Here is a 27207-nt window from a genome sequence, read left to right as displayed (position 1 = left end):
GTATACGAAAAATTTATACTAGTTTATTCATAACAATATGGTAAATTGTTAAATAATAATATTTTTATAAACTAGATTTATTGTATTTTCGCCAAGGTTGTAAAAATCGCTCGACGGTAGCTCGACGGTCGACTGGTGTTAAGGGATTAATCGGTCTTGGCGAAGATTAATCGGGGACCATAGATTATTAATAAAATATTAAAATTAATTAAATATTAATATATCTTAAGAAAAACAAGTACTTCAAAATTAGAAAATAAGAAAAATTGTAATTTGGAAATTTGGAAATACGAAAATCTCAACATTTTGGTATAATATTCGAAATTTTGAAAATTTGAAAATTTTGGAGTAAAAAAAAAGTTTGTTTTTTGAAATTTTTTTTAAAACTTTTTTGACATTTTTTTTGACTTTTTTCGACTTTTTTGAGTTTTGTTGACTTTTGTTGACCGATTAATCCCGCCAAGGCCGATTAATACCGCCAAACCCAATTAATCCTAAATTTCCGATTAATGCCCTAATCCTCGACGGTTGGAGAACGTCAAGCGATTAATCTACGATTAATCGCCGATTAATCCCGATTTCTACAACCATGATTTTCGCATAAACAGGAAATTGATTTGTCTAAACAAAATATTTAGGCACATTTATTCTCCCCCGAAATAATTAAAATATTAAAAAGGGGCCATAAGCACTCACCCTCGAAGCGTGAGTTCGATTTGTACGGAATTGGTTTATTTTGAGAAGCTTGACGTGATATACCGCAAGGTCACGATTCTTGAACTTCGAAATATTTTTGGGGCCGTTTCGTAACTAGTTTAAAATGTTGGGGTTGTTTGGTAAACAAAATACCAAATGAGGGGTTGTTTTAAATAAATGGGTTCAATGTTTGAAGGTTTGGGACTCATTTTTAATGAAGGGTTTAATAGGGAGGGTAGTTTGGTCATTTTTAAGAGGGTTTAATAAATTGGGGCTTTTTTTGTGAAAAGGATTCTCATGGAGGGACTAATTGCGTTTAAGGGTCTAAACTAAGGGAAAGTTAGGGCTTTTAATTCCCCTTGACTTCAACGAATCGGGAAAGCGGAGGAACAACAAAAGTCATCGGCTGGGAAAGGAAAACGAACGTAGAGAGAAAAAAACAACGGCTTGATGACTGGCTGATTCGTTGAGCAAGGAAGAAGGGAACGAAAGCAAAGAACGAAGGAAGACGAAAGCTCGCAGGCGCGCTTCGTCGGTTGATTCGCGAGAGGGAGGAGTCTCTGGGTCGAAGAGACCGAAGGAAAGGAAGAAAGGGGAGGTTTCGGGGCTGCTGGGTCGTGGGTGAGAAGGGGAAACACCCTCGGTGTTTGAGTGAACCGAAGAAGGGAAGAAGAACGGGGCAGTGAGGCTCGACAGGAAGAAGAAGTGAAGTGCGAGAGGGAAGGGTTTCCGTTCTTTGATCGGCCGTGTAGAAGAACTAGGGTAGAAGTCAAAACGGGTCTTCGAATTCTTGACTGATTGAAGGGAAGAAGATGAACGGAAGCAGCCATATCAAGAGATCGATCGATAGTGGCTAACAGGTAACCTTCTTGCTTCCTTTTTTTTTTTTTTTTTTTGATTTGCAATCCACCCAAATGATGATGAAACATGCAGAAATTTCGATCAAAGGGTGTTTTTGGTTTGTTTCATTCTACAGGGAAGGAAGATGAATCAAAAACGTGCTGAAATTAGTGGGAAAGAAGAATGATCGAAAGAGGACTGTTGTTCTCTTGGTTTCAGCTTCCATTAAGAAAAAAAATTACAAACACGTTTTATTTGGTGTGTAAACTCTTTTGTTCTTGATTTGACAGAAATCGATGGAGGGTGAAAAGATTGTTTCGTTTGGTGTTTGATTTTATACAGGGGAAAGAACGAGGGGGAGGAGGAGAGATGTACAGTCGCGTGTTCTTCTTCTTTGGCTGAAGATCCATAGACGGGAAGGAAAGATATCATCTTTTTGAATAGATTTCAATGTATTTTTATTTGAGTTTGAAGATCAAAGAAGATCTGATCGTATCGATTTTATTTTACATGATTTTGATTGTACAGAATTTGGCTGTGAAGGGAAAGAGTGTTTGTGTGTAAGAAACTCTTCGGTGTGATTTTTGTAAAAGATGAAGTGTGGAAGCAACTATTAGCTTAGCTGTTATTTTATTTTATTTTTTGTTTCATAATTGTGTGTAAGCAAAGAATTGTGACTGTGTAGCTCGCAAATTTTTTTTTTTTCATTTGACTATTACCCATGTTTTTTTTCATTATTATTATTATTATTATTATTATTATTATTATTAGTTTACCAAAGTATAATATTCCATTAAGCTTTAAAAAGGGACCTCGTTTCGCATGTCCAATTCTCGATGTTGGAAAAAATTTCTAATAGTGCCGATCGGTAGATTTTAATTCTAAGATTCGAAAAACCCAAACATATAAATTTTTCAATTTGTAGAACTGCGGATGTTTGCATTTAAAGTTTCGCGATTAATAAATCTGAAAACGTATGATTTTTTCGACTTTTATAAATATTTTTACAAAAATATTTCAAATATGAAATTAAATATTAGGCTATAGTCTGAGTCCAAAAATGCTTTCGGAATTTTCATTTGAGGTGTGCAAGTCCCTTAACAGATAGAAACGGATTTAGCGGTTTTAAGAAATCAGTATTATACTGGTTTTGGATTCTTAAAACGGTCGTATCTTTTGCATACAAACTCCGTTTTGGACGTTCTTTATATTTTCGTAAACAGGGAAACGCGTACTACGAGACTAGAGCGTTCTTTATATTTTCGGAAGTAAGACACCATGTGGTATCTTATAATAGTTGAAGTAACTCATTTATTTTACATTCGATGCTCTAAAACTCGATGAATAAAATTACAAATAGATTTACTGTGAACTTGACTGTTCACAGTCTTTGACCTAAATTTCGGGATGTCACGGTACTAGCATGCAAGTCTACAAGCTCATACAATAGGTATACAAGACATCTCTCCTAGCATTCTATAATGCAAATACTTAGCAGATCCTTAGCCCTAACTAGCATGTTATTCACAGATTCACAATTCAAATCATATTAGATAACATGTTTGGGTATCTTGGAAAAATTTACTTGAGCTCGGTCGATTGCATGCACCACACCCTTTCTTGTATTAGAACACTTGTTTTTCTCTTTAAAACATTTCTTTTTACCCTGCCCCTAACTTGGGAAAACTTACATGTGATTCACTGCTGAATCTCACAGAAAGATATATGGTTGCTGGCCCGCTAAAATCCCCGCGTTATCACAAAATAACATCCAATTAATAATTGGATCCCGACTCACACTAAGACTCCAAACTAGGGTAAAACACCTTTTTACCCTGCCCCTAACTTGGCCCAAGGCCAAGGCCCAATCCAAATGTCTAAAAAGCCCAAATTCCAAAATAATCATCCAAGACCCAAATATGGCCCAATTTCCAAATTAGGCCCAAACCCCCTTAATGGGCCTTCAACCAAGATCCAATAAAACATCCTTAGCCTAAAATAGGATTTTGATGGCCCAACAAGGCCCTAATCATCCATAGTCCAATCATGGCCCAACACCGTGAGCCCAAACCTTCCGAAGCCCAACAGCTGAGTACGCGCGGCGTACTCAGCTCGTACGCTAAGCGTACTCGCATGGAGGCTTGTACGTGCGGCGTACCAGCTTGTACGCCCAACGTACTCCTCAGCTTTGCCATCTTCTTTATTCAACACGTATCGATTAAGACTTCGACCCAAAACCTAGATTTAACTTCCCTAAGGTGGTTTATCATGTAAAGTTGCCAACTTTATGTGCATGCATGGCTTAATGGTGCTTTAGAGATCAAAAGAGCTTAATAAACGACTTAACACATGCATGAGACCAAAACCACCATAAAGTTTGCACCTTTATGCTAAAGAAGCCCTTAATATGCCTAGATCAACAAGGATAAACTCCAAAAACGACCTTAGCTCACAAACCAACCAAAAAGGAACAAAAAGGCCAAAAACTAGCCAAGGAAATAGATCTATGAAAAGAGATGACAAGCTTTGAACTTTATACCTCAAAAGCCACGAAATGAAGGTGCTAAACCTGGATCTCTAAGCTTCCCTCCAAAGAATGAGTCTTCAAGCTTCTTCATTTACTACTTCAAGATGCATAAAACCCTCAAATGATCAAAACAAGAGAACAAGGGCACCACAAAAGGCAAAGAGACAAATTAGGGTTTTCAAAGAGTGGAGGTTGGTCTAAAATGTCCAGGATGTGAGTTAATGAGGCTTAAATGGGGCACAAACCCTAAAAATTAGGGTTTTCCCCTGACCAGCTTACGCCCCGTGTAACCCTCGTACGCCCAGTGTACGAGGCTCAAACCTGCGATCACACTTTAGCTAGTACGCTAAGCGTACACTATGGTACGCCCCGCGTACTAGCCACAAGGACCAAAAATTTAGTGTTTTAATTACGAAGGGCTAAAAGGAAACATACCCATTTCAAGTGTTACACCTTCAATATTTGAGCAACATCAGACGGATTAGAGAAGCATCAAGTTTTTATTTCTTTCTTCATAAATCTTTATGAAGCTTTGAAATTAGACCGACATCAGAAGCCTTCAATGGTCAATAAGAGGTGTTAATTAATATATGTGTATTAGGAAGGGAAGAAATCAAAAGGTATGATACATTTTTTTTAAATCTATAAGATACATATATGATGTGGTTTAGAAGTTTTTCTTGAAATCAGATTTTTTTTATAAGAAGAAATCAAGATTTGAAACACTAAAGGTATTCTTATAAATCTCACCTCGAATTTTCAATAAGTCCATTTTTCCTTTTCATTCATTATGATTCCTATTAATTTTTCTTGATATCATAAGCATATGGGCCGGCCCATGAGCCTAGGCAAGCTGGGCGACCGCCCCGGGCCCCAAATACCAAAGGGCCCCCATTGTTTATTTTTTATATTAGTTATACAGTATTAGCCCATTAGATTTAAGCATGTTGGACTGATTATTCAAAACCCAATACACTTATCTGCTTAAAGCAAAGCTTCAACCCAAAAAGAGAAGCAGGAGGAGCGCTGCGTGAGATGAGTGATTCCGATTTCCAGGGCACAATAAATCATCAACAATCGATTTCTATGGAGTATGGAAAATCCAAACATTTTCTCCATATTCCATAAACAACGGTTAGTTGTATTTCTTCTATTTCTTATTCAAATTTCAATCGAATCGATTTCTATTCCTTCTGATTTTATGATTTTGTCCACAACAACTTACAACCATCGTCCATCGTATATGATACTAAAATCGACAATGAATCAGGGAATGAATCGAGAGCTTATTAACATTTACTTCTCCTTTTCAGTTTTCACGATTCCTGAAACTCGATTATTGTCTGTCCATTTTCGATTTCCATTTTTTTCTGGAATAGCGTCGGACCGCCAACGCATAAGAATCGACAATCACAGTCTTCTATTGTTCTTGAAATTGAGACGAAATTACCAGTAGAATATGAGTATCCCACATTTTGATTGTGATTTGTGAATCTCTGTTACTCTGTAAATTCAACTTTCTAGCCTTGAAATTTCTTATTCTTCCGTGATATTCTTTTTTATGAATCTTTTCTGATCTTCAGAATTTTATGTTGTGTAACTGTATAGAATCTAGTTCTTGTTGATATTCTAGGTTTCAAAATTTCATATTCTTGCTGAGTTGGTTGAAGTTTCAAAAATCAGAAGTTTAATTACTATATTTCTTATTCTGAATTATTTTTATTAGAAGCAAATGAAATTTTTTCTCTATTGAGTGTAATATGACATTATAATTATGACTTTTTCCCTTTATGGTTCGTTTTTTTATTTTTTATAGGTTTTTACAAGAAAGAGGTATAAAACCTTTACTACTTGAGTTTCAAAATTGATGAACCTTTTGGTCGACAAAGTTATTTATGAGGATGTTTTTGAAAAATTCATTTCAACGAATATTAAAATGATGGTTGTTTTCAATTAGAATATATTTTATTTTTGTGTACTATTTTGATTTTTGAATGAAATTTTAGTTATGTATTTTGCAATATAATATGAAAAAATATAAATGTTTTGCTAAAATTTTTGTCTTTAAATGTTAGGGCCTATTTTTTTGATAAATTACATCAGGCTTCCAAAATCCCCCGTCTTGTATAAGCTGCTAAAATCCAAAAATAATCAATCTATAACGACTTTCTACCGGTTTGACTTGTAAAATATGTAAAGAGCGAAACCATGTCAAGTGTTTATAGAGATAATTAATAAGATGACATGGTCATCAAAGTCGTTCCGAACATATTTTGGGCCCCGGACAAAAGGGGAAAAAAGACCCTCAAAATACATAAATTTCATGAACTATTTTTATAATAACTCAATAATTAAAAGAAAAGTACATATACTAGCTTCTAAATATAACATTTTCCATTAAAAAATCCATACATTCAAAGAAAATATATTTTCTAGCTTTTCGAGATGTAAAATCATTAATATCTTCAAAATCGATCTTGTCTGATATATATAATTAATAGAGTTTATAAAAAATTTGGGTCCCTTTAAAATATAGGTCATGGACGGTCGTCCCTATCGACCACCCTCCTCTGGGAAGGGAACTTTACAAATGAAATAAACAACCAATGATGGATTTCATGTGATATAATATTCATCGCTGCCTAGACTTTCAGCATTGAGTTTTATTTGGGGTTGTATTCGCCGGTCATTGGATTTTATTAGATTCACCTTATTAAATTGAACGCCATGCCCACCGTCCTCCATGAAAGCATTCGTGACCTGATCTCGTTGACTAGTAAAGTTGATATCCATATCTTTGGTTTGTATCGAATCAAAGACACATATCTGTATACTTTTTCCCATTTAAAACGGTGCAATAAATTGTTACATTTGCGAAGATGCATGCTACAAGTATGATACACTTATTAATCCAAATTGACTGGGAACGAAAAGATTAAAAATCAAATGCATAATTAATGTCACACAAGTAAATGAAAACAAGCTAAAGCCAGAAACAACACAGAATCTTGATGCATTTGATCGCATTAATAGTAACGATTACGATGCAATCCGCTGATGCCCATTAGCTTTGTATCTATCATCATTTGGTGAATTTTCATCTGATTCTGTAATTTAAACATTTCAACCTGAAACGTCATTGCATCCATCGGAGCTTTCTCTGTCACCTTCGCTGCCACGCACTGAACATGCATACCATAATCACAACCCGACATACAATAGTAAATACAGTGTTTCTGCGCAATCCCACCTCTACAGACATCGCATTCAAACGTTTCGTGTGGATTCACATGAAGTAACGAAAGCCCATGTTCATGATCTTCCCGCCGGACAGTTTCCGGCAAGTTACAGCATACCACATGTGCGTCATAGCCACAAACACCGCAGTTATACAACTCACCATCGCAGACCATACCACACACATCGCAAGTACATACGATATCATCAGCGTAAGGTGGGTTGGGGAGATAAAGTAAAGGGTGGCTCGGGTGAGCCTTAAGTTGGATCTGCTTTGGTGGATCAATACTCTTGTCGGACTTAGGTTTAAGGTCTTTATAAGCACAGTGGACATGGAGGTCGAATTCGCAAATGGAGCAACAGAAACACAAACCTGAACCAGTTTGATTACATGAGTTGCATATGAAAGAACCGGCGGTGTACGTTGAAGAAGGGAACAACGAGAGAGGGTGAGCGGGGTGTGATGGATGGACCAATGATCTTGCTGCATCGAAGCATTGGTCGTGAAGGAAAAATTTGCAACGGCGGCAAGAGTAGACCGGAGTGCCGGTACAAGGAAGTTTGCAGCCAGTACAAGTGAGTTGTGCAGCTTCCAAGCTTTTGTGGAAGGAAAGATTGTGTGGGTGGCTAAAATGCTTATACTCTTCCATATTTGGTAAGATGGGATGTTGCAGTCACAGGTGAGGTTATATATATATATATATATATATATATATATATATATATATATATATATATAATGCAGACAATTAAAATAAACTATTCTTCAGCAAAGTCGTAGAAGACTTGTATGAGGTAAATTGATCCCGATGTATCTCCAAAGATCTCGTCCTACTCTAATATCCAAAGTCAACCTAAGTTTTTTTTTTTGTAAATTCATTAAAGGAAAGGAAAGGAAAATTTTGACGGAAAGAAAAGGAGGTGAAGGAAAATATTCATTATTCCGTGTTCCCGAGTTCGAAGGAAATGAAAAGAAATGAAATGAAAATTTTAAGTTTTTGTGTTCCCGAGTTAGGAGGAAAAAGAAAATAAAACTAAAAATTTTCCTTCCCCTCACTTTCTTCCCAAGTCCGTCCAATTTGGGAGGAAAATTTGGAAGGAAAATATGACTCCAAAATTCTTCCCCTTCCCTCACTTTCCTTCCATTAATGAAACTCGGGAACACGATTTTTCTTCGACACCCCTCATTTTCCCTCCGCATCCTCCCATTTCTCTCCTTAAGTGAAACTCAAGAACAAGGCGTAACTCTAATGATTTCAATAGATTGTCACATCATTATTTTATTACTAAATTAGTAAATTATTTTACCTATTAAATTTTATATAACTCAATGGATTGTCACGTCATATATTATGTTCTTGTTATTTATTATTATTTTGTAAACGATTTGTTATTATGAAATTAAAATTTAAAAACTACAATAAAAAATAAGAGTAATTAAAAATTACAAATTACAAATTTGAAATATAAAATAATATTAATACCAATATATATATATATATATATATATATATATATATATATATATATATATATATATATATATATATATATATGGCTAGGTTATAATGTGAATGATATCTATTGTGTGGTAGTAAGAACAATTCTGAACCAATGGATGAAAATCAAGAATGACTATGATTTGACGGTCTATACTATTATAGTGGAATAGCATGTATCATATAATAACACAAATTTCATAGAAAGGGTAATTTAGTCAATTTAGCAAGTTTAAAAAAGGAAAATTCCGGATTTTAAGGATGCTTGATTTTCTTGATTTAAAATTTCAGTTTTTGGAGAATAATTTCTCTTAGTTCGGAATTTTGAAAAAATATGTATGTAAATATGGTGTGCATTCTAACAGAATATACTTATAAATATGAAATCAACTTTTTTTAATAAAATATTCATTCTTAGAAGAATGTAATACACAAAAACATTTCTTAAAAAATAACATATTAAATAATTACATTCTATGAAGTAGTCTACATCAAAAAACTGAAAAATCTAAAAACCAATAACAATTTTTTTTTTTGTATTCTTGAAGAATAAGATACAAAAAACCGTTCTTGGAGAATGTCAACCATATAATCGAATTATAGGTTTTCTTCCTCTAAATTTTTCATGAAGTTGCAGGTGATAAAACTAACAAAAATCCATCATCTTCTTTTTCATATCTATCATGTTCATTGAGAGCAGCAAAATGTCTTTGTTCTTGACTTCTTGAGTATCCAAATATTGCTATGTATGAAATCATTCTTGGCTTCTTGAATGTCGAAATATTTGGTATTCTAGAATCAATCTTGGATTCTTTAATCATTCTTGGTTTTATGAGACCTTCAAATGAATATGAAGAACATCAACATCATTTCAAATTACAACCCAAACGTTATGACAATCCTTAAAACGAAATTCACAAATTAAAACCAAATTCACAAAATATAACCCAATCTTCCAAAATAGAATGCAAACCACATTGTATTGCTACAAGATTCTAATAGAATGAATGGTTGTACATTATACCAAAATGATGTATATTTTAACAGAATGATGTTTTTTTTAACTAATTCAGTTAAATATTCTAATAGAATGGGTTGATGAGTATTCTACACACATGTAAAATTATATGAGTTTTGTTTTTTAGTAATTTAGGAGACTACGTATAAGACGAAAACAAGTGAAAACAATAATGGTCATCTATTTACAGAGTACTATTCTAGGAACATTATATGTAAAATGTTGTTTTTCAATTGTTGATATTTACTGTATTTCTCTTATTGCTGATATGTACTGATATGTATTGTGTTTTCATGACTTAATAAAAGCTTTTAATCCAAAAGATGTGATTTTTATGATAACTTTCAAGTACAATTTATTTATGTATGCTTCTATATGAAATAACTTCAAAATAATCGCTAACAACAAATCCTCATAGACCTACATAGACCTACTGAACACATATGTAAATGAAACTTAACTAACTAAACTAGAAAAAGGGAAAAGAAAATAGCATACTTGCATCAGATAAGATCTGTACGAGATGGTGGAATCAAGCAAAACATGAAGCAGAGAAGAATCTTTGAATTGAGTTAAGTGGTAATAAACCCTAGGAGCAGCCAGCTATATCATGACTACCATATGCCATCACCATCGAAAATTACACCACCAAAGAAATCAACTATAATACAATTCTGTTATGATCCAGTAAACAGTTGTCAAGACCCAATAATTAAAATTCCATACGCAACCAATAAAAAAGTTATAATCTTAAAATTAATAAAAGGAAATAGACAAGAGTGATGTAGGGCTGACCTTCCAGAATTCCTTAAGAATATTCTTTTTTTGCTTTTACTTTTCCTTTTCGTGAGGGGGGATGGATTCCACAGGTCGTCAATTTGTTTAGCGGTGTCGTGATGGAGTCCGTTGGTCGACGGTGGTGGGAGGAGACAGGCATGGGTGAGCGTTTGATGTTAGGAATTGCTTCCCATATAGTAGTCGAAGGCGCGGGATGGAGGACGATAGAGCACAGGGAAGGCAGCGAAGCAAAACTCAAAGAATTTGGGGATAGAGAGTTCGATTTGGGAAACTTAAATTTATTAAAATTGAGATGAGGCTCTGGTGAAACTGATATCTTTAATTTAAGGGATATTAATTGATTTAGTGCTTTTACCATATATATATATATATATATATATATATATATATATATATATATATATATTATAACTAAGATTATAATTATACCCTTATGTTATTTATTAATAATTTAATTTTTTTCTTAAAATATTTGATTGGTCCCTACATCCACACAATAGATGTGGATCCACATATGAACCTAACTATATATATATATATATATATATATATATATATATATATATATATATATATATATAAAAGTGTATGTGCTTGTGTGTGTGGAGAGAGAGAAAATAGAGTTCAATGGGGATTGAAATCCCCATTCTATTGAATGTCAAGTTATCAACCACAATGGCAATTAAGAGTTTAATGAGATTCAACTCCCCATTAAATTCTCATTGGAGACGGTCTTAGAATAAGTTTCATCAATTTCCTTTCTAAATTGTTTGTTTTATGAAATTTAAGAAATGTGTTTTGTGCTATTTCTCACCAATTATCACAAAGGCCGAATATGGTGAAAAATGCTCACATGTAACACTCACTATAAAAGGTAGGGTTTACCTTGTAAAAGTTTATATTAGAAGAAGGTAAAACTAGACATATATATTCAACAAGCAAGTCAAGTTCAAGTTAATCCCAGACACCAAAGTTAAATTTCTAGGCACCTAGTATATGTTCTCGGGACCAAACATATGGCGTGATATGTGCGTCGAACATAATTATAGAAGGTTGTTACACTGAAGATCCCGAACACACTTTCACATATAAAAAAATGCAGACATACATATGCATAAATATACATACACAACATATATATATATATATATATATATATATATATATATATATATATACACACACACATACGAGACAGATACATACATACACATACGCACATATACAAATAGATATGCAGACATAAAAAAACATAGAAATAGAAACACAAACCCACACATACTAAAGGGATTAAAGTCAATGATAACTAAACAAAATTATAAAAGAATTATGTATCCTAACAACTACGGATGTATGAGCATTAGATAAACCAAATAAATAGATCCAAGAATGCAATTTACCCTTTTTTGCATATACACAAACATAATCAACCCAATCTTCATGAACCCTTAACTGATCGAAAGGGAACATAAGTTCTTCATTTTGATGTTGAAAATACACTAAATTTTTCTCCCATATTGTAACACCTCAAATTCCAAGTATTAACATTTTGACCCTTATCATGAGAATTATTTTTCAAAGTTGGTCCCATGTGGCATTTAAGTGAAAATCGGAACTCGATCACGTACGTTGGGCGTATGTGGCAGAGATTCAAACCCTAGTTTTTAAGGTTTGGACCCTATTTAAACATCTTTAACCCATTGATGCCTCTTCATTCTTTGGCCTCCACCTCCATCTTCGACCCTAGCTAACCCTAATCCATTTTTGAGCATTCTTGAGCCATTAGTTTGTGTTTTGGTGTTCACAGAGGAAGGAGAAGGAAAGGATAATATATTGGAAGTTTGGAGAAACCTTGGATCTGGAAGTTTTGCACCCTCCTACATCTCCAAAAGCTATAAATTTTATATATTGATGCTTATTTGGTTATATCTAGCTTGTATGATGTTATTATGTGCTTTTGTCCCCAATAAATGATGTTCTTGAGTATGACATGCTCTATACCCAAATAGATTGTCCTTCCAGACGTTTTGGAGTGTCTAAGGTCATAAAAATGCAATCTTGGTCATTATTTTCCTTCCATGCATGGGTTATAATGTCTTAATGAGTTAAGAAGTTAGGGTTTTTAGTGTTGAGCACTTCCTAGCCATGCAAAGTCATAAAGTTGGAAACTTTATGATTTAAGATGTTATTTGGGTCTAGATCTGGATTTTAGATGAAAGGGCTTAAGGGATTAAGCTCTTAATAGAAAGAGAAGTTGGTTGGAACGTACGTTGGGCGTACGCTAGAGTACGATACGTGTACATGGTCAACAACCCATTTTTGGTCAAGCCCCGTGTACATCATGCGTACAAGCTGAGTACGCTGGGCGTACTCAGCTGAGTTGACTTGGTTGACTTCTTTGACTTTTGCCTTTGACAAGGATTTGACCAAGTTTTACCTAAGGGTATTTTAGGTATTTTGAGTTGTAGTTAATATTGTTCACTAAGTGATGTATAGGTGACCTGTAGAGCTGATATTCGGAGCAGTGTCCTATTCAACTATCTTTTTGGACCGAGAGGTGAGTTTTTCTCACTGTACTTGTGGGTCGAAGGCACCAATATCGGCCCACTAGGTTATGTGCCCTGGTATACATGATGTTGTTATGTTGTAGTGATCTATTAGATCTGTATCCTGGTATATAGGATGTTGTTATGTTGTAGTGATCTGTTACATCTGTATCCTAGTATATAGGATGTTGCGATGCGGTAGTGATCTGCAGATCTGCCTGATATTCCTGTTGATTGGTTAATTTTTTATCTGTTGTTTATGTCGACATAGTATGTTATGGGTTGAGGCTTTAATGTTATCTGTGTGGGCCAAAAGACCAGGGGTAATCTAGCCCGATGGCTGTGGACCCGAGGGTATTCAAGTCTGATGACTGATTAGGCCTGTTACATATTGCTATTTCAGTCTGATGACTGATTGATCCTATTACATATTGGCATTCCAATTCGATGACTGATTGGGCCTGTTACATATTGGCATTCCAATCCGATAACTGATTGGGCTTGTTACATGCTGCCAGTTCGATGATTGATTAGGCCGGGGGTAATCCAACCTGATGGTTGTGGACCTGAGGGTATTCCAGTTTGATGACTGAGTGGACCCAGCATACATGATTGTATATGTTATCTGTTGTGTGGTGGTACTTTGGGGGAACTCACTAATCTTTGGCTTACAGTTTCAGTTTATTTTTTCAGGTACTTTAGATTACCGTGGCAAGGCGAAGGCGTGATCGTGCACATGATCCTGGATTTTATGAGATTATGATTTTGGGATACTCTGATTCATGTTTAAGACTTATGGAAACTATCTTTTGTAAACACCTATGGTTTTGGATTGGTTTTAAAAATGAAAAATTTTACTTGGATTTTTGGCATGTTACAAGTTGGTATCAGAGCCCTAGTTTGAGTGAATTGGATGAGCATTCTTGTGAATCCATTCTCAATCTAAGGATTTGTAAAAATTTTCAAAATTGTTTTCAAAAATTGTTCCAAATTGATTACAAAGGTAACCAAATAAGGAGGGGATGTGTACGATCAGCCGGAGCAAGAAAGTGTACCCCAAGATACCCACATTGTTATTTGCTTATGATGATTATAATAGAACTGCATGCTAGTGGTAGGATAGGGATCTTCAGGAATTGCATGCTAGAATTGTCTAATGTATGATGTCTGATATCCTAAAAGAATTTCTTGTATGCTAGATGAAATTGACATCATTACTGTAGTTGCTTAGTGTGTGCATCATAGTTATACATAACTAAGATTTTATAGCCTGAGAATGTTTGATTTAGCCTTATTTCCTGTTCTTGTATGATAAAGGTCTTAGATAGAATCAAGTATTTGATTGTCTATGGGATCTAGCGTTATATATGATTAGCATGCACGAGTGACTGCAGGGTTGGTGGAAGTTTCATGAGTGAGTACAGTTTATAGCAGGCCAACGTGAGGAATGATTAGCCACTCTTGAGAGTAGATGCAGGATATATATGTATCCTAGATGTTTGGGCCTAGTGGTCAGGAATTACGTATGAATGCCTACCTGATTTTTATGATATCTTATAGTCATTCGGTTCCAGTGCTCGAATGATGCTTGCTTTCTGCTTTGTGGGACTCATATTGAAGTGAGTTAACTAGTAAATGAATATGCTAGGTTGCAAAGGTTAAATAGTTTTTGAATGATGGATTCGGCCCTATTGCACAACTCTCGTTTGAGTCTAACCGTTGTAGGGTTGGGTCTTTTAGTCGAAAGATTATTTAGGTTTTGTTACATGTAATTATATTCATGAAGTGGTTAGCTAACATTAATAGGGGTTTTTTAGTAGCTAATGGTAGGGTGGGGTGGAGATCCTATGGGAGCCTAGGAAGTGCTTTAGTGTGGTTGCTACGTTGTTAGCGGGTATTGGGAGTATTATTATGAGTAGGTGACTTAGAGGACTCGGTATTGACTCTTAAGAAAAGTATGGATAGGTGTGGAAGGTAGTATTGGGAAAATACTACTAGAAGCATAGGATCCATACTCGAATCAAGGGAATTCATGAGGATTCTAAGGAACTGATTGAGGGTAGATGTCATGGTTTGATACTGTGATATGTGACAATGTTTTTGTATATGTCGATCTTGTGGTTATGGTTGTTGAGGCTGAGGATGGGTCGGGTGATGGTTTGCGCCTTGGTAGCCATGTCAGGTTGGATTTGAAGGGTGCATACCTATGTGAGTTAGTTAATTTTGAGGTCGCAAACGCATTACCCGAGGTAGTGCGAGTAGATTCACGAGACTCAAGAAGAAAGAGGTTTCTATGATCGGCTCGAGGATTGTAGCTGGAGGATGAGTGATTGTCAGATGGTTTGGAATATCGCTATCTATAGCGGGGGTTATGCTCTTCCAAGTTTCCGTGTTCAGAAGAAAGAGAGAGCAAACATATGACCTTCACAGTTGGGGTGTAGACCTATCATAGGGCTAGATGGTTATGGTCTTTGTCGGTAAAATATCAGTGTGGGAATTCACAAGAGGACTTTTATGGATTGGTTGCCTTGATATGCGATCAAGGATCTGTTTTCTTTGGATATAGGCAGGTCAGGTACCGGATTGATGGTTGGGGAATTGTAGACGAGGTAAGTGGTAATCCATATGTTTCGGGATAGAAATCGGTGCTAGTAATGGACTGTCAGAGTTATTGCTTATGCATCTGTGCGGGGTTCTTAATGTTAGAAGTGGTTGTGATTGGAAATTTATGAGGTCTTCATCTGAGATTCATAATCTCTTAGGTTTTGCTTGGTCCTTATCTAGAAGATCATCTTGCGTGTGTTATACATTCCAAGAGTGAGCGATGGTTTGTACCTGGTTGAGCTGGTTTAAGATATGGTTTGGTTGCAACACCAGTGGTAGGTAGTTCGAACCCTAAGTGGGGGAGAACTAGGTATTCTTCTTGGAGGATCATCGTTCTGTTCAAGTTTGTGGTGTCAGAATAATGGTTCATAGGGATATGTGGTGTGGGTATGTGAGGCTTCGATTCAAGATTTGGTCAAGGTGGAGGTGTAAAGCAAGTGGCTATCAGATGTATGTGTTCAGGAAATACACAAGTTGTCTCGCAGCAGGAAGTAGTTGTTTAAAGAGTTCTTTATATCCATTGGTTCCTTTTGGGATGCCAATTATTATATGAGGAGGCGCTAGGATCGCTCAGGTTGAGTATCGGTTGTTGAGGGATTTGTCAGCTCGTTGTATGGATTGTTATTTATAGTCTAGGCTGGGCAGTTGTTGATCGGTAAATTAGTTTTAGAGATGGGTACGTTCAGCTCCGCGTGGGTTTTGGTTTAGTAGCGTATTGGTTCATTGGATTAGGTGTCAATGCATCCTCAATCATTGGCCATATCGTTCATCATCAAAGCAGAGATTATTCGGAAGTTTTGAGCTATATCACTTGAAGTTCAATGGATTCATCAACCTATCGTCAAGTTTGACTCGAGTTTGGAAGATGTTCTTGGTTATTCGAAGTCTAGAATTTAGGACAATGTTGTTCACTTTTCCATAAGGGACATTAGATCTGCATAGAATCCAATTTTTTTGGCATGTCGTGCTAGCAGGGTTGATAATTGGATGAATCCAACCTTGGTTTTAGCAACATTTCTGGTTAACTTTAAAAGTTTTATCGAGCTATTTACGTATTGATGGGATTTGTTTCGGTAGTCCATGAGGATGTTTCTGTTAATGACTGAGGTTCGTCATTTCATTAGATCTTCTAGTACTTCACCCTTTGGTTAAGGTCGTGAGGAAAAGGGAATGCAGTAAATCCAGGGTTGGTTATGGGTTTCCGGCAAGACAGTGGGTTGATGGTTGAGTATTTTTTGACCCGGTGGCACTGTTCGTGAGTCTTCAGGCTAGTAATGTAAAGACGGCAAGATCAGCGTAGTACCGTAAGCTTATCGTTTTAGTGGTTAGAAGGTGATTTTCCAACGATGTTTGCTCCAAGAGTTTCTGTGGATGATACTAATGTTTTTCCCTCTATTGATCACATTCTGGATTCGATGCTCAAACTTGTGGATCCCAAAAATAAACTGTTGGTACAATATTTGGCCTCTACTGATTCTTCTAATCCAACTAGATTTCTTCCACCAAAGGGGGTAGAAATAAAATCTAAAGGCTCGAAGGCTCCAAAGAAGAAGAAAAGAGTCGAAAAAGCACAAGCTTTGGAGGAGGAACATGTTAAAGAAACCATACCGACGAAATTTAGGGTTCTTAAACACACTAAGAAATCAGCCAATAAGCCTTCTTCATTTCCAATCAAGAAAACTACTCATGAGCCTTTGTTCGAAAGTGTTGAGCCTATTGTTGTTGAACCTTCAAATCTTGTTTCTTCTAAGGATGGTCCAAAGAAGGTTAAAAAGCCACAACTTACCATGAAGGGTGTTCTATTTTGTGAAGTTTCGGCTCCTGGATCACCAACCTCAAAGAAGCGTCAAGTTATTGGCATGGATAAAAAGTTAAAGAAGAGAAAACTTGAAACTAGTGTTCCACTTGAGAATGTGACTGTCGAAACCGAGAATAACAGTGATAGCAAAGGATCTGATGTCCGCATTGAAGATTCCTTTCTTGGTTCACCGCGAAAGGATACCTCTATCAAGTAGATTTTCGAGGAGACAAGTATTCCCGATGTCAGTGTAAACGTATCTAATATGGATACAAACATCAATTTGAGTGACCAAAAACACACCAACATCCCTGAGAAGGAAATAGTCAAACCATCCAGGGTTTCGAATACCGAGTCTGATAAGGAGGAGGTCGAAACTCCAGACATCACTGTGGACTTATCTAATAAGGGCATAAATGTCAACATGGATGAAGGGATGCTCAACCATGAATCTTCGGTCACATCTATCATCGAAACTTCAACAGCTTTACCACCACCATCGTCAGCCATTCCTACTTATATTCATGTTTCGACTATATCACCAATATTCGTTGGTGTCATGAAAGAACCTATCACCACTCTCTTCTCATCTCAATCCACTGAAAAGTCACAACCAGAAAACGAAACTAATGATGATGATATCATGGTTTCGTTTGCTGATCTTCAATTCAACCCTGAAGAAGAAAATATTATTGATGAACTCATTATGTCAGGTAAGGAATTCAAGATCCTCAACTCAAAACTCAATTATCTTCTTCAAATTGCAGTAGATACTTGAGGAAATAACTATGTGACTGGAGTCAAATTGGAATACTTGATGGAAGCTCAAGAATCTCGTTTGCAAAACTTAATTGAGGGAATTGAGAATAAACAAGTAGAAAGACTGGCTTTCATTTGAGGAGCTATGATTATGAAATTCAGAAGCTTCGTGATGTTGCTAAGGCACTTCATGAACTTTTCATGGAGAAGGTCAATGAAACGAAGGAGTCTCTTGTTGTCAAGGTTGATGAGATAAAATCCTTGATGTCAGAATAAGTCAAAAAGATGGAAGAAAATTACAAAGAGTTGCATGGAAAAGTTGATGTTCTTGCTAGTGCAGTTACTCGATTGGTTGAGTTCAACACTGAGTACAAGAAACAGTTTGAATCCAAGTCAGAGAAGGATGCAAAAGTGTTTGAAAAGATGGAGGAATTCTTGTCTGGTATTAAGGAAACTTTTTCAAAGGTTGATCTTTCGAATCAATCAACTATCTCTCAAGAATCTCTCTCACAAATAGTTTCGTCTACCAAACCAAGTCAGAGAAGGAGAAGGAGGTGATTTCGTCTACCAACCTTTGCATCCTTCTCACAAATAGGTTGGTAAGGTGATTTCATCTACCACCCAATACTTAATTTGGTACTTCGTCTAAAAACCAATGTTCCTCATGTTGTGCAAGTCTAACAAGGGGGAGATAGAGGAGTTGGAGGAACCGGATCATCAAAAGATTATGGTAGTGATACAGGAGCAGTAGTTGGTAAGGTGATTTCGTCTCAGATTCTAACTTTAATTCCCATGAAACCTATAATGGTTTCTTCACCTACAACATCTACAACAACAAATGATCCGAGAGTGCCATTGAAATGCATCTCGATTAAAGAAGGAGAAAGAGGGTCGAGTAAATCTCCTATTAAAACAACTTCAACAAATGATCCAAAAGAAAAAGGGAAGGTCATCCTGATTGAACAATCAGATGAAGAAAAGAAGAAGCAACAAGCTGCAGAAATGGAACGACAAAGGCAAATCAATAGCATTCTTCGTCAAAGGGAGAATGATCCACCAGGCCTGAACAAAGGTGAACCGAACAAGCATTGGTGTTATGAAATGATTGAAATCTCAGTGTTGGGGAAGAATGATGAATTCCTTAAAAGGCTGAAGAAAAGATTTGAAACTAAAATTTCGGACTTCAATGAACTCGATTTTCCTATCAATCACATGTCGTTCACATCACCACAGTTTAAAGTAGCAAATAACTTCAAAGACAAAAACGAATACAGAAACCTGAAGATTCGTTTTCATGCTATCTTGGCGAAAAAATGAAGATGATGTATGGTCGTTGGTGAAAATAATGAAGGTGATGAAAATTGAAAGGGATACCTTGTTCGAGGGTCTGCTTCAAAACTTTCGATATTCAGTTGTGAGAGCTAATAATGTGGAGTTCGATTTCACAATTGCTGACTTTCCACTGATGAACATGTTGGATTAGGTGTCTAAGCCCATAACTATAATTGGTATGTACTTGACCCGAGAGTAGCATGGTCCATTTGGGTTGCCTTCACTAGGACAATTTGATGGATTTTTGAGAAGAGCTTATTATGATGTGTTAATATATTATAAGTTATAATATATTAATAATCATATAATATAACTAGTATTCATCAAGAATTAATTTGGAATTAATTTTGTGATCAAAAGAGACTAATTAGATATATGGGGATTGATTTGGTAAATCAATAATTCTTATAGTGTGGGCCAATTGTTATGGGCTAAACCAATATGGTGGTCCATGGATAGTCCATGGAGGTTTAACCCATGGAGCCTAAGGAAATGAAAGGTCATGGGCATTAGGGTTTTGCATGGATGAAACCCTAGACCTTGTCACACTATAAAAAGGACCCATAGTCACCAAAATCGGCACCTATGCATTCTAAGGAGGAAATAGCCGATTTTGTGTGACAAGAAGCTTCTCTCAAAAAAGTCATCTTTTGTTCATGGTGTTTGTGAACCATTTGAGGTGCAACACTTGGGGCACTAAGCTCTTAAAGCCAAAAGTCTTTCAAGCAACACCAAATACATCAAGACTTCAAGCCACATAAAAAGGTATGTTACTCTAACTAGTATCTTGTATTGTTTATGACAAATTGCATGCTAGTTATAGGTTTAATGCCTTGGAAACCATTTGCATGTATAATTAGTGAAAACATAGATCCAATGTATTTAGGGTTGTATGTGCACCATAGGATGTTGTAGTATACCAAAACCCATCACCTGAATGATCTTATTTCGATAACCAAGATTTTAATCAATGTAGATGTGTCGAAGATCCCTGAATCAAATCGAAATGATTTCATTATTGGCCTTGGTCATATCAAGGATTTTCTGGAAAGCTACTACGAATATCTGGCCATTAAATATAATGATCTTGCCTTGGCTATCAAGAAGAATGCGAAAGTGCCTCAAACTCTTGTAAAGGCTAAGTTGAACATCAACGAATTTGAATATCTTGAAATTATCCATCAACCTTATGGTGTGGTTTTTCAGGGAAAGAACAAGAGGGGGAATTTAATGGAGTTTTTATTTCAACTCACCGATCTTGAAAGATATACAAATTCCCATTTCATCAACATCTTGATTTGCATCAACAACTGCAAGAAGAATGGTGTTGAAGTTAAAGCAGACATAAGGAAGATTCTTTTGTGGTATATGGAAGTTCAAAGGGAGATTCCACAGGCAATGAAGTTAATAGCTTGATATTCGACTACTCTCCCTAGGGATTGTATGTAGTCACGTAGGATAGACTGAGGACTCTTGATCAGGCTTTCTTGCATGTTCCTTGTTTGGTTGTGGCTCTAGAGTAGGATCATTTGTTCGGTGTCAATCTCACCTCTAGGTACATATGGTTATGCATTCCACGGAGTGTTGGTTATGTATCCTTCTGTATAGGATGTTTGTTGTGCTATAGTGATATGCTAGATTTATATACATATCCTTGTGTGTTAGGATGCAACAGTAGTGGTATGCTGGTTAGAGTACCAGTAGGCTGATTATCGTCTAGTGGAGTACCCTAGGGTTGTATGTAGTCATGTAGGATAGCCTGAGAATTATTTGTTGGATTAGTGTCTAAGCCCGTAACTATATTTGGTAAGTACTTGACCCAGTTATGCATGGTCCTTTTGGGTTGCCTTCACCAAAGCAACATGATAGGATGAATTTATGAATAAAGAGGTTATTATGATTTATTAATATGTTATATGAATAATATATTAAAAGAGAAATCACATAGTTTAATTAATATTAGACAATAATTAATTAAGAATTAATTTTGTGGCTAAAAGAGATTAATTAAATAAAGGGGACTAGAACTGTCAATTGTGTGATAGTTGATTTGAGCTGAGAATCCTTATGGAATTAAGAGGTGGACGAAATTAGAGTGGGAGCCCATCTAAATTTCGTCCAAGGCCTTTATTCTGAAAGATTCTTTGGACTTCTTAAGGCCTAAGCTATCCAATTAGGGTTTTGACTGAAACCTTAACAGCACAAGTATAAATAGACCCCTTAGGCTTCAGAAATCGGTTAACCCTATTCCTAAGAGTTCTAGAGCCGAATTATATAGCCTCCAACCTCTCTCCATGATCATCCTCTTGCTTGTGGTGTTTGTAAGCCATTAGAGGAGAGACATTTGTGACTCTAAGCTCCAAGGACAATAAGATTCAAGCTTTAAAGAAGAGGTAATCATCTAGACCTGTTTTGTTATGTTAATTTCGAATTATATACACTAGATCTAGGGTTTTCAAGATTTGGATGAATTGCATGTACAATAGAGAAGCCTAGATCCAAGCATTAGGGTTTGCATGAGCACATAGGATGTTATTTTGTGTAAAACACATCAGTGGTATCAGAGCCTTGATTGGCTTCTATTGTATTGATGCTTTGTGTTTTCATTCAATCTTTAAAATTGAATTTTTTGGCCCCTGACTGACAGACTCGGCGAGTCCCATAGTGGGCTCGACAGGTAGGATGAACTCGACGAGTCCATAAGGGGGCTCGGCGAGTCGGAGCGTCTGTCAGAGGGATTTTCGGAATTTCTTGCTGTTTTGCTTAAGGATAATTACCTAAATCGTTTTTTACTAATACAATCCGAATTTTATTACTGTTTTATGATTATCCTTACCAAAACAAAATATAATTGCCAATTGTTTGAATAATAAATTCCTTATATGATAATATTTGATTATTTAAATTAATTGTTGAATTATCTTGTAAATAAAATTGATTAGGTCAAATTTAGATAATCATTAAATTAAATGTTTAATTTTAAAGTATTAGCTATTTGATCCTATGTGTTTTGAATATGTTTAAAACTTGCCCTCAAGTTTTGAAATTTAAATTTTGATTAAAAGTTTAATTTAAACTATTTAAATTTCAAACCCTAGAATTTTACAAGTTTAAAATTTAACCTTATACTTTATTATAAGATTAATATATATATATATATATATATATATATATATATATATATATAACTTAAGTGCTAGTCTTACCGTTAGTAGGCCTCATTCACGAAGCTGGTCTATAAGGGGTGTTTAAGGAAGCGGCCTGTAAAATGACCGCCATTGGGTATCCACTCTTACCCACCGCACCCTTGACTAGTGCAGGTTCGTTAGCCGAACGGGTAGGATAGGGCAATCCCTTCCTCATTAAAAGTATAATGAAATTATAAAAGTAACTAAATGTTTTTTTTTACAAAATTCTCAATCTTAGTTACTTTAGGCAAAAGTGAATTGATGTAATTCCATGAAATTACACTTTGTACCCTTGCTAAGACGTTAGTGGAGCGTGTGTGGTTAACCGGCACACTAATTGGGTTCTAAGCAAAGGTGGCAAAGGGTGACTCATTGTTTGTCATAGTTCGATGGAGCGTGTATGGTTAACCGACACATCGAATAGGTGACTGTAACAATAAGGGCACCATGTACATTTGCATGGTTATTCACACCCGCTTTGTGATCCTCGGCATCCCAGTCACAAACCTGAGGGGCATATCGAGATTTAAACATGCCATTGAAAAGTTCAATGAATCTCAAAAGATCTAGGAGTTTTCAATACATTTAAAACTTAATCTCTTTTTTGTTTTTCATGTGGAAAATTAGTGAATCGTCATTCACTTACCTTCAAATTATTTACTTGTTAGATTACGGCATCCCTCTTCTAATTTGTAAATAATGTTGTTGGTTCCTAGCCCTAATTTATCATTTGGGTGTTTAATTGGGGATTCATTTCTAATCAAACTTTGTTCTTTTTCCTTTTCAGATGTCGAACGTCAACAACAACGCTTCTGGTTCAACTTCCTCTGGCTCGTTCTCACTCATGAATTTGTGTGGGAGAGTGATCTTTGACGGATCCAATTTCAATGATTGGATCCGCAACATTCGAATGGGCACTCGTTACGAGGACAAAGAGTATGTCCTTGATGAGAAGCTGAAGGAAATCAACCTCAACACTGCTACTGCTGAAGAGATCGCGGCCTTTGAGGCCCATGAGCGTGATGCCACGAAAGTCCATTGCATCATGCTAGCGACTATGACTGCAGAACTCCAGAAGTCCTATGAGGACATGTACCCCTATGAAATGCATCAGGATCTGCTGGATCGGTACCACCAAAGCGTTAGGCAAGAGAGGTACGAGATCATCACTTCGATGATCACTACCAAAATGGGTAATGGAGAGTCCCTTACTGCTCATCTGCAAAAGATGCAGAGATATGTCGATCACCTGCTAAAGTTGAATGTGAACTTTGATGAAGAGCTGGCAATTGACATCATCCTTCATTCCTTGCCTCCCTGCTATAGCCAGTTCTGCATGACCTACCACATGAACAAGGAGGAGGTCACCTTGAGCAAGCTTCAAGGACTGTTGAGGACTGCTGAGAGCAACCTCAAAGATAAATCTGTTGCACCATCTCCAACTCCTACTACTGCTCCAGTCTTGGCAATTGGGCAAGGGAAGGGTAAGAAGAGGAAGGCTCCACCACAAGGGAAAGTCCCAAGATGGTACCTCTTCTAGTGGAACCAAAGTTGGTTCTGCTAAACCCAACTCAAACCCCAAAGAGGAAGAGTGCCACTACTGCCACAAGATAGGGCGTTGGAAACGAAGCTGCCCAGAATATCTGCAAGCAATCAAGGATGGGAAGATCAAGCCATCCTATGCAGGTATTTACACTATTAAATCTAATGATTCATCGCATGTTATTTCTTGGGTTCTTGATACAGGATGTGGTTTTCACATTTGTTCTAATTTGCAGGGCCTAAGAAGAAATAGGGATGTGGAGCATGGGAAGATAAATTTGATCATGGGGAACAGAAGATCGTGGCATTTCACCAAGATTGGAGTTTACTCTTTAATGCTCGGTAGTGGATTAGGATTAGATTTAAATAATTGTTGCTATTCGCCAGATATGGCAAGAAACATCAATTCATTTCATGGTTTGTATAGACAGGGTTTTGGATATTCATTTGATAATGAAAAGGGTTTTATTAATGCTTATCTTAATGGTGTTTTCTATTTTGAAGCATTGCCTTGTAATGGAATATATGAAACTGTGATGCTTGTAGATAATCTAGGAAATGATGTGTTGTGTATTGATTCTTCCAATGATTTGGATAAGCATGCTTGTGGCATTGTCGTCTTGGACATGTCAACAAGAAGCGCATAGCCCAACTCCAAAAGGATGGAGCGTTGGAGTCATTCGACCTTAGGGACGATGACGTGTGCGAATCTTGTTTACTTGGAAAGATGACCAAGTCACCCTTCACTGGCACATGTGCGAGGGGTGAGGGTTTATTGGACCTCATACATACAGATGTATGTGGACCATTTAGATCCACCACAAGGGATGCATGCCGTATCTACGTGACTTTTACCGATGATTATAGCAGATATGGCTATATCTACTTAATCAGGCATAAGTCATAAACCTTTGAAAAGTTCAAAGAGTTTAAACAAGAAGTGGAGAATCAGTTGGGCAGGAAAATCAAGATGCTTCGATCAGATCGAGGTGGAGAGTACCTAAGTCTTGAATTCCACAACTACCTCAAGGAATGTGGAATCGTTTCGCAATTAACGCCACCTAGGACACCGCAGTTGAATGGTGTGGCTGAGAGGCGTAATCGAACCTTGCTAGACATGGTTCGTTCCATGATGAGTCGTGCTTCGCTACCTATCTCATTTTGGGGGTATGTCTTAGAGACAGCCGCCCATATCCTTAACTTAGTCCTTACAAAGAAGGTTGCCAAAACACCTCACGAGATGTGGACAAGGAAAGCTCCCTCGTTGGCACACATCAAGGTTTGGGTTTGCGAGGCTTTCTTAAGACGAGAGACTCACGACAAGCTCGAACCTTGTAGTGAGCGATGTATTTTCATCGGCTACCCGCAGAAGTCCTTTGGATATCTCTTCTATAGACCAAGTGACAATGTTGTCTTCGTTGTGAGGAGAGGGTTTTTCCGAGAGCGAGAACTCATAAGCCAAGGGGAAAGTGGGAGGCAAATCGATCTTGAAGAGCTTCAACAGTCAAGCGATGAAGGAACCTCCAACACTGGCGCTCAACCCGAGGAGGAAACTCCGGTTGAACCAATTGACGAGTCCTTACCTCTTAGACGTTCCGAAAGAGTTAGTGTTGAACCCCAGTTTTATGGTTTTCATATTACTACAGAAGGGGATACGTTCATTAGTGATTATACACTAGTGAATCTGGACGAACCTAACAGCTATAAGGAAGCCATGGCAGGCCCAGAGTCTGCGAAATGGAAAGAGGCTATGGACAGCGAGATTCAGTCCATGTATGACAACCAAGTTTGAAATTTGGTTGACAATGTGCCAGATCGTAAGACGGTCGGGTGCAAGTGGATCTTCAAGAAGAAGACCGACATGGATGGGGATGTACACACCTATAAGGCATGATTGGTTGCGAAGGGTCTCACTCAAACTCCTGGAGTTGACTATGATGAAACTTTCTCACCAGTTGCAAAGATAAAGTCTATCAGGGTGATGCTAGTCATTGTTGGATTTCATGAATATGAAATATGGCAGATGGATGTCAAAACCGCTTTCCTTAACGGGAAGTTGGCTGAGGATGTTTACATGGCTCAGCCAGAGGGTTTTATCGATGCGAAGCATCCCAATAGAGTGTGTAAGCTTGAGAAGTCTATTTATGGACTGTAACAAGCATCTCGCAGATGGAATCTTTGTTTCGATGAAAAAGTCAAAGAGTTTGGTTTTCTGCGAAGCGAGGATGAGTCATGTGTATATGTCAAAGCCAGTGGGAGTATAGTAAGCTTCCTCGTATTGTATGTCGATGACATACTACTCATAGGAAACGACATCCCAACCCTGAAGGAAGTTAAATCCTGGCTTGGGAAGTGCTTCGCTATGAAGGACCTCGGAGAGGCTGCCTATATTTTGGGAATAAGGATAGTGAGAAACAGAATTAAGAGACCGATAGGACTTAGTCAGAATACTTACTTGGACAAGGTACTAAAACGTTTTAGTATGGAGAATTCAAAGAAAGGGGAGTTACCAATCCAAAGTAATGCGAAGTTGAGTAAGACTCAAAGCCCGAGTACCGAAGTCGAAATAGCATAAATGAGCCGAGTACCATACGCTAACGCAGTTGGCTCGATTATGTATGCTATGAATTGTACTCGCCCTGATGTGGCCTTCGCCTTTAGCATGGTCAGCAGATATCAGGGGAACCCTGGCAAAGCACATTGGACTGCAGTCAAGAATATTCTTAAGTACCTTCGGAGGACCAAGGAATGGTTTCTAGTCCTCGGTGGGAGTGATGACTTAAGGGTGAGAGGGTATAGTGACACTAGTTTTCAAACCGACAG

The 27207-nt window shown here is 36.8% G+C and overlaps 1 protein-coding gene and 1 long non-coding RNA gene across 2 annotated transcripts; one reads left to right on the top strand and one right to left on the bottom strand.

Moving 5' to 3' along the window:
* The first annotated feature begins 1056 nt into the window (after positions 1–1056).
* On the top strand, positions 1057–2240 carry LOC145125572 (uncharacterized). The gene is made up of 2 exons (XR_013716052.1): positions 1057–1556; positions 1673–2240. It is a non-coding gene; the product is annotated as an uncharacterized LOC145125572 (long non-coding RNA).
* Positions 2241–6880: 4640 nt separating this feature from the next.
* On the bottom strand, positions 6881–7968 carry LOC145123419 (protein VACUOLELESS GAMETOPHYTES-like). The gene has a single exon (XM_079058627.1). It carries the CDS (start codon positions 7948–7950, stop codon positions 7090–7092), a length of 861 nt encoding a protein of 286 aa, XP_078914753.1. The 5' UTR covers positions 7951–7968; the 3' UTR covers positions 6881–7089.
* Between the last annotated feature and the right edge of the window lie 19239 nt (positions 7969–27207).

This window comes from Lactuca virosa, chromosome 7 (assembly GCF_052849685.1).
Source record: "Lactuca virosa cultivar CGN04683 chromosome 7, Lactuca_virosa_CGN04683_v6, whole genome shotgun sequence".
Taxonomy (NCBI): Eukaryota; Viridiplantae; Streptophyta; class Magnoliopsida; order Asterales; family Asteraceae; genus Lactuca; species Lactuca virosa.
This window is presented reverse-complemented; position numbering and strand designations above follow the sequence as displayed.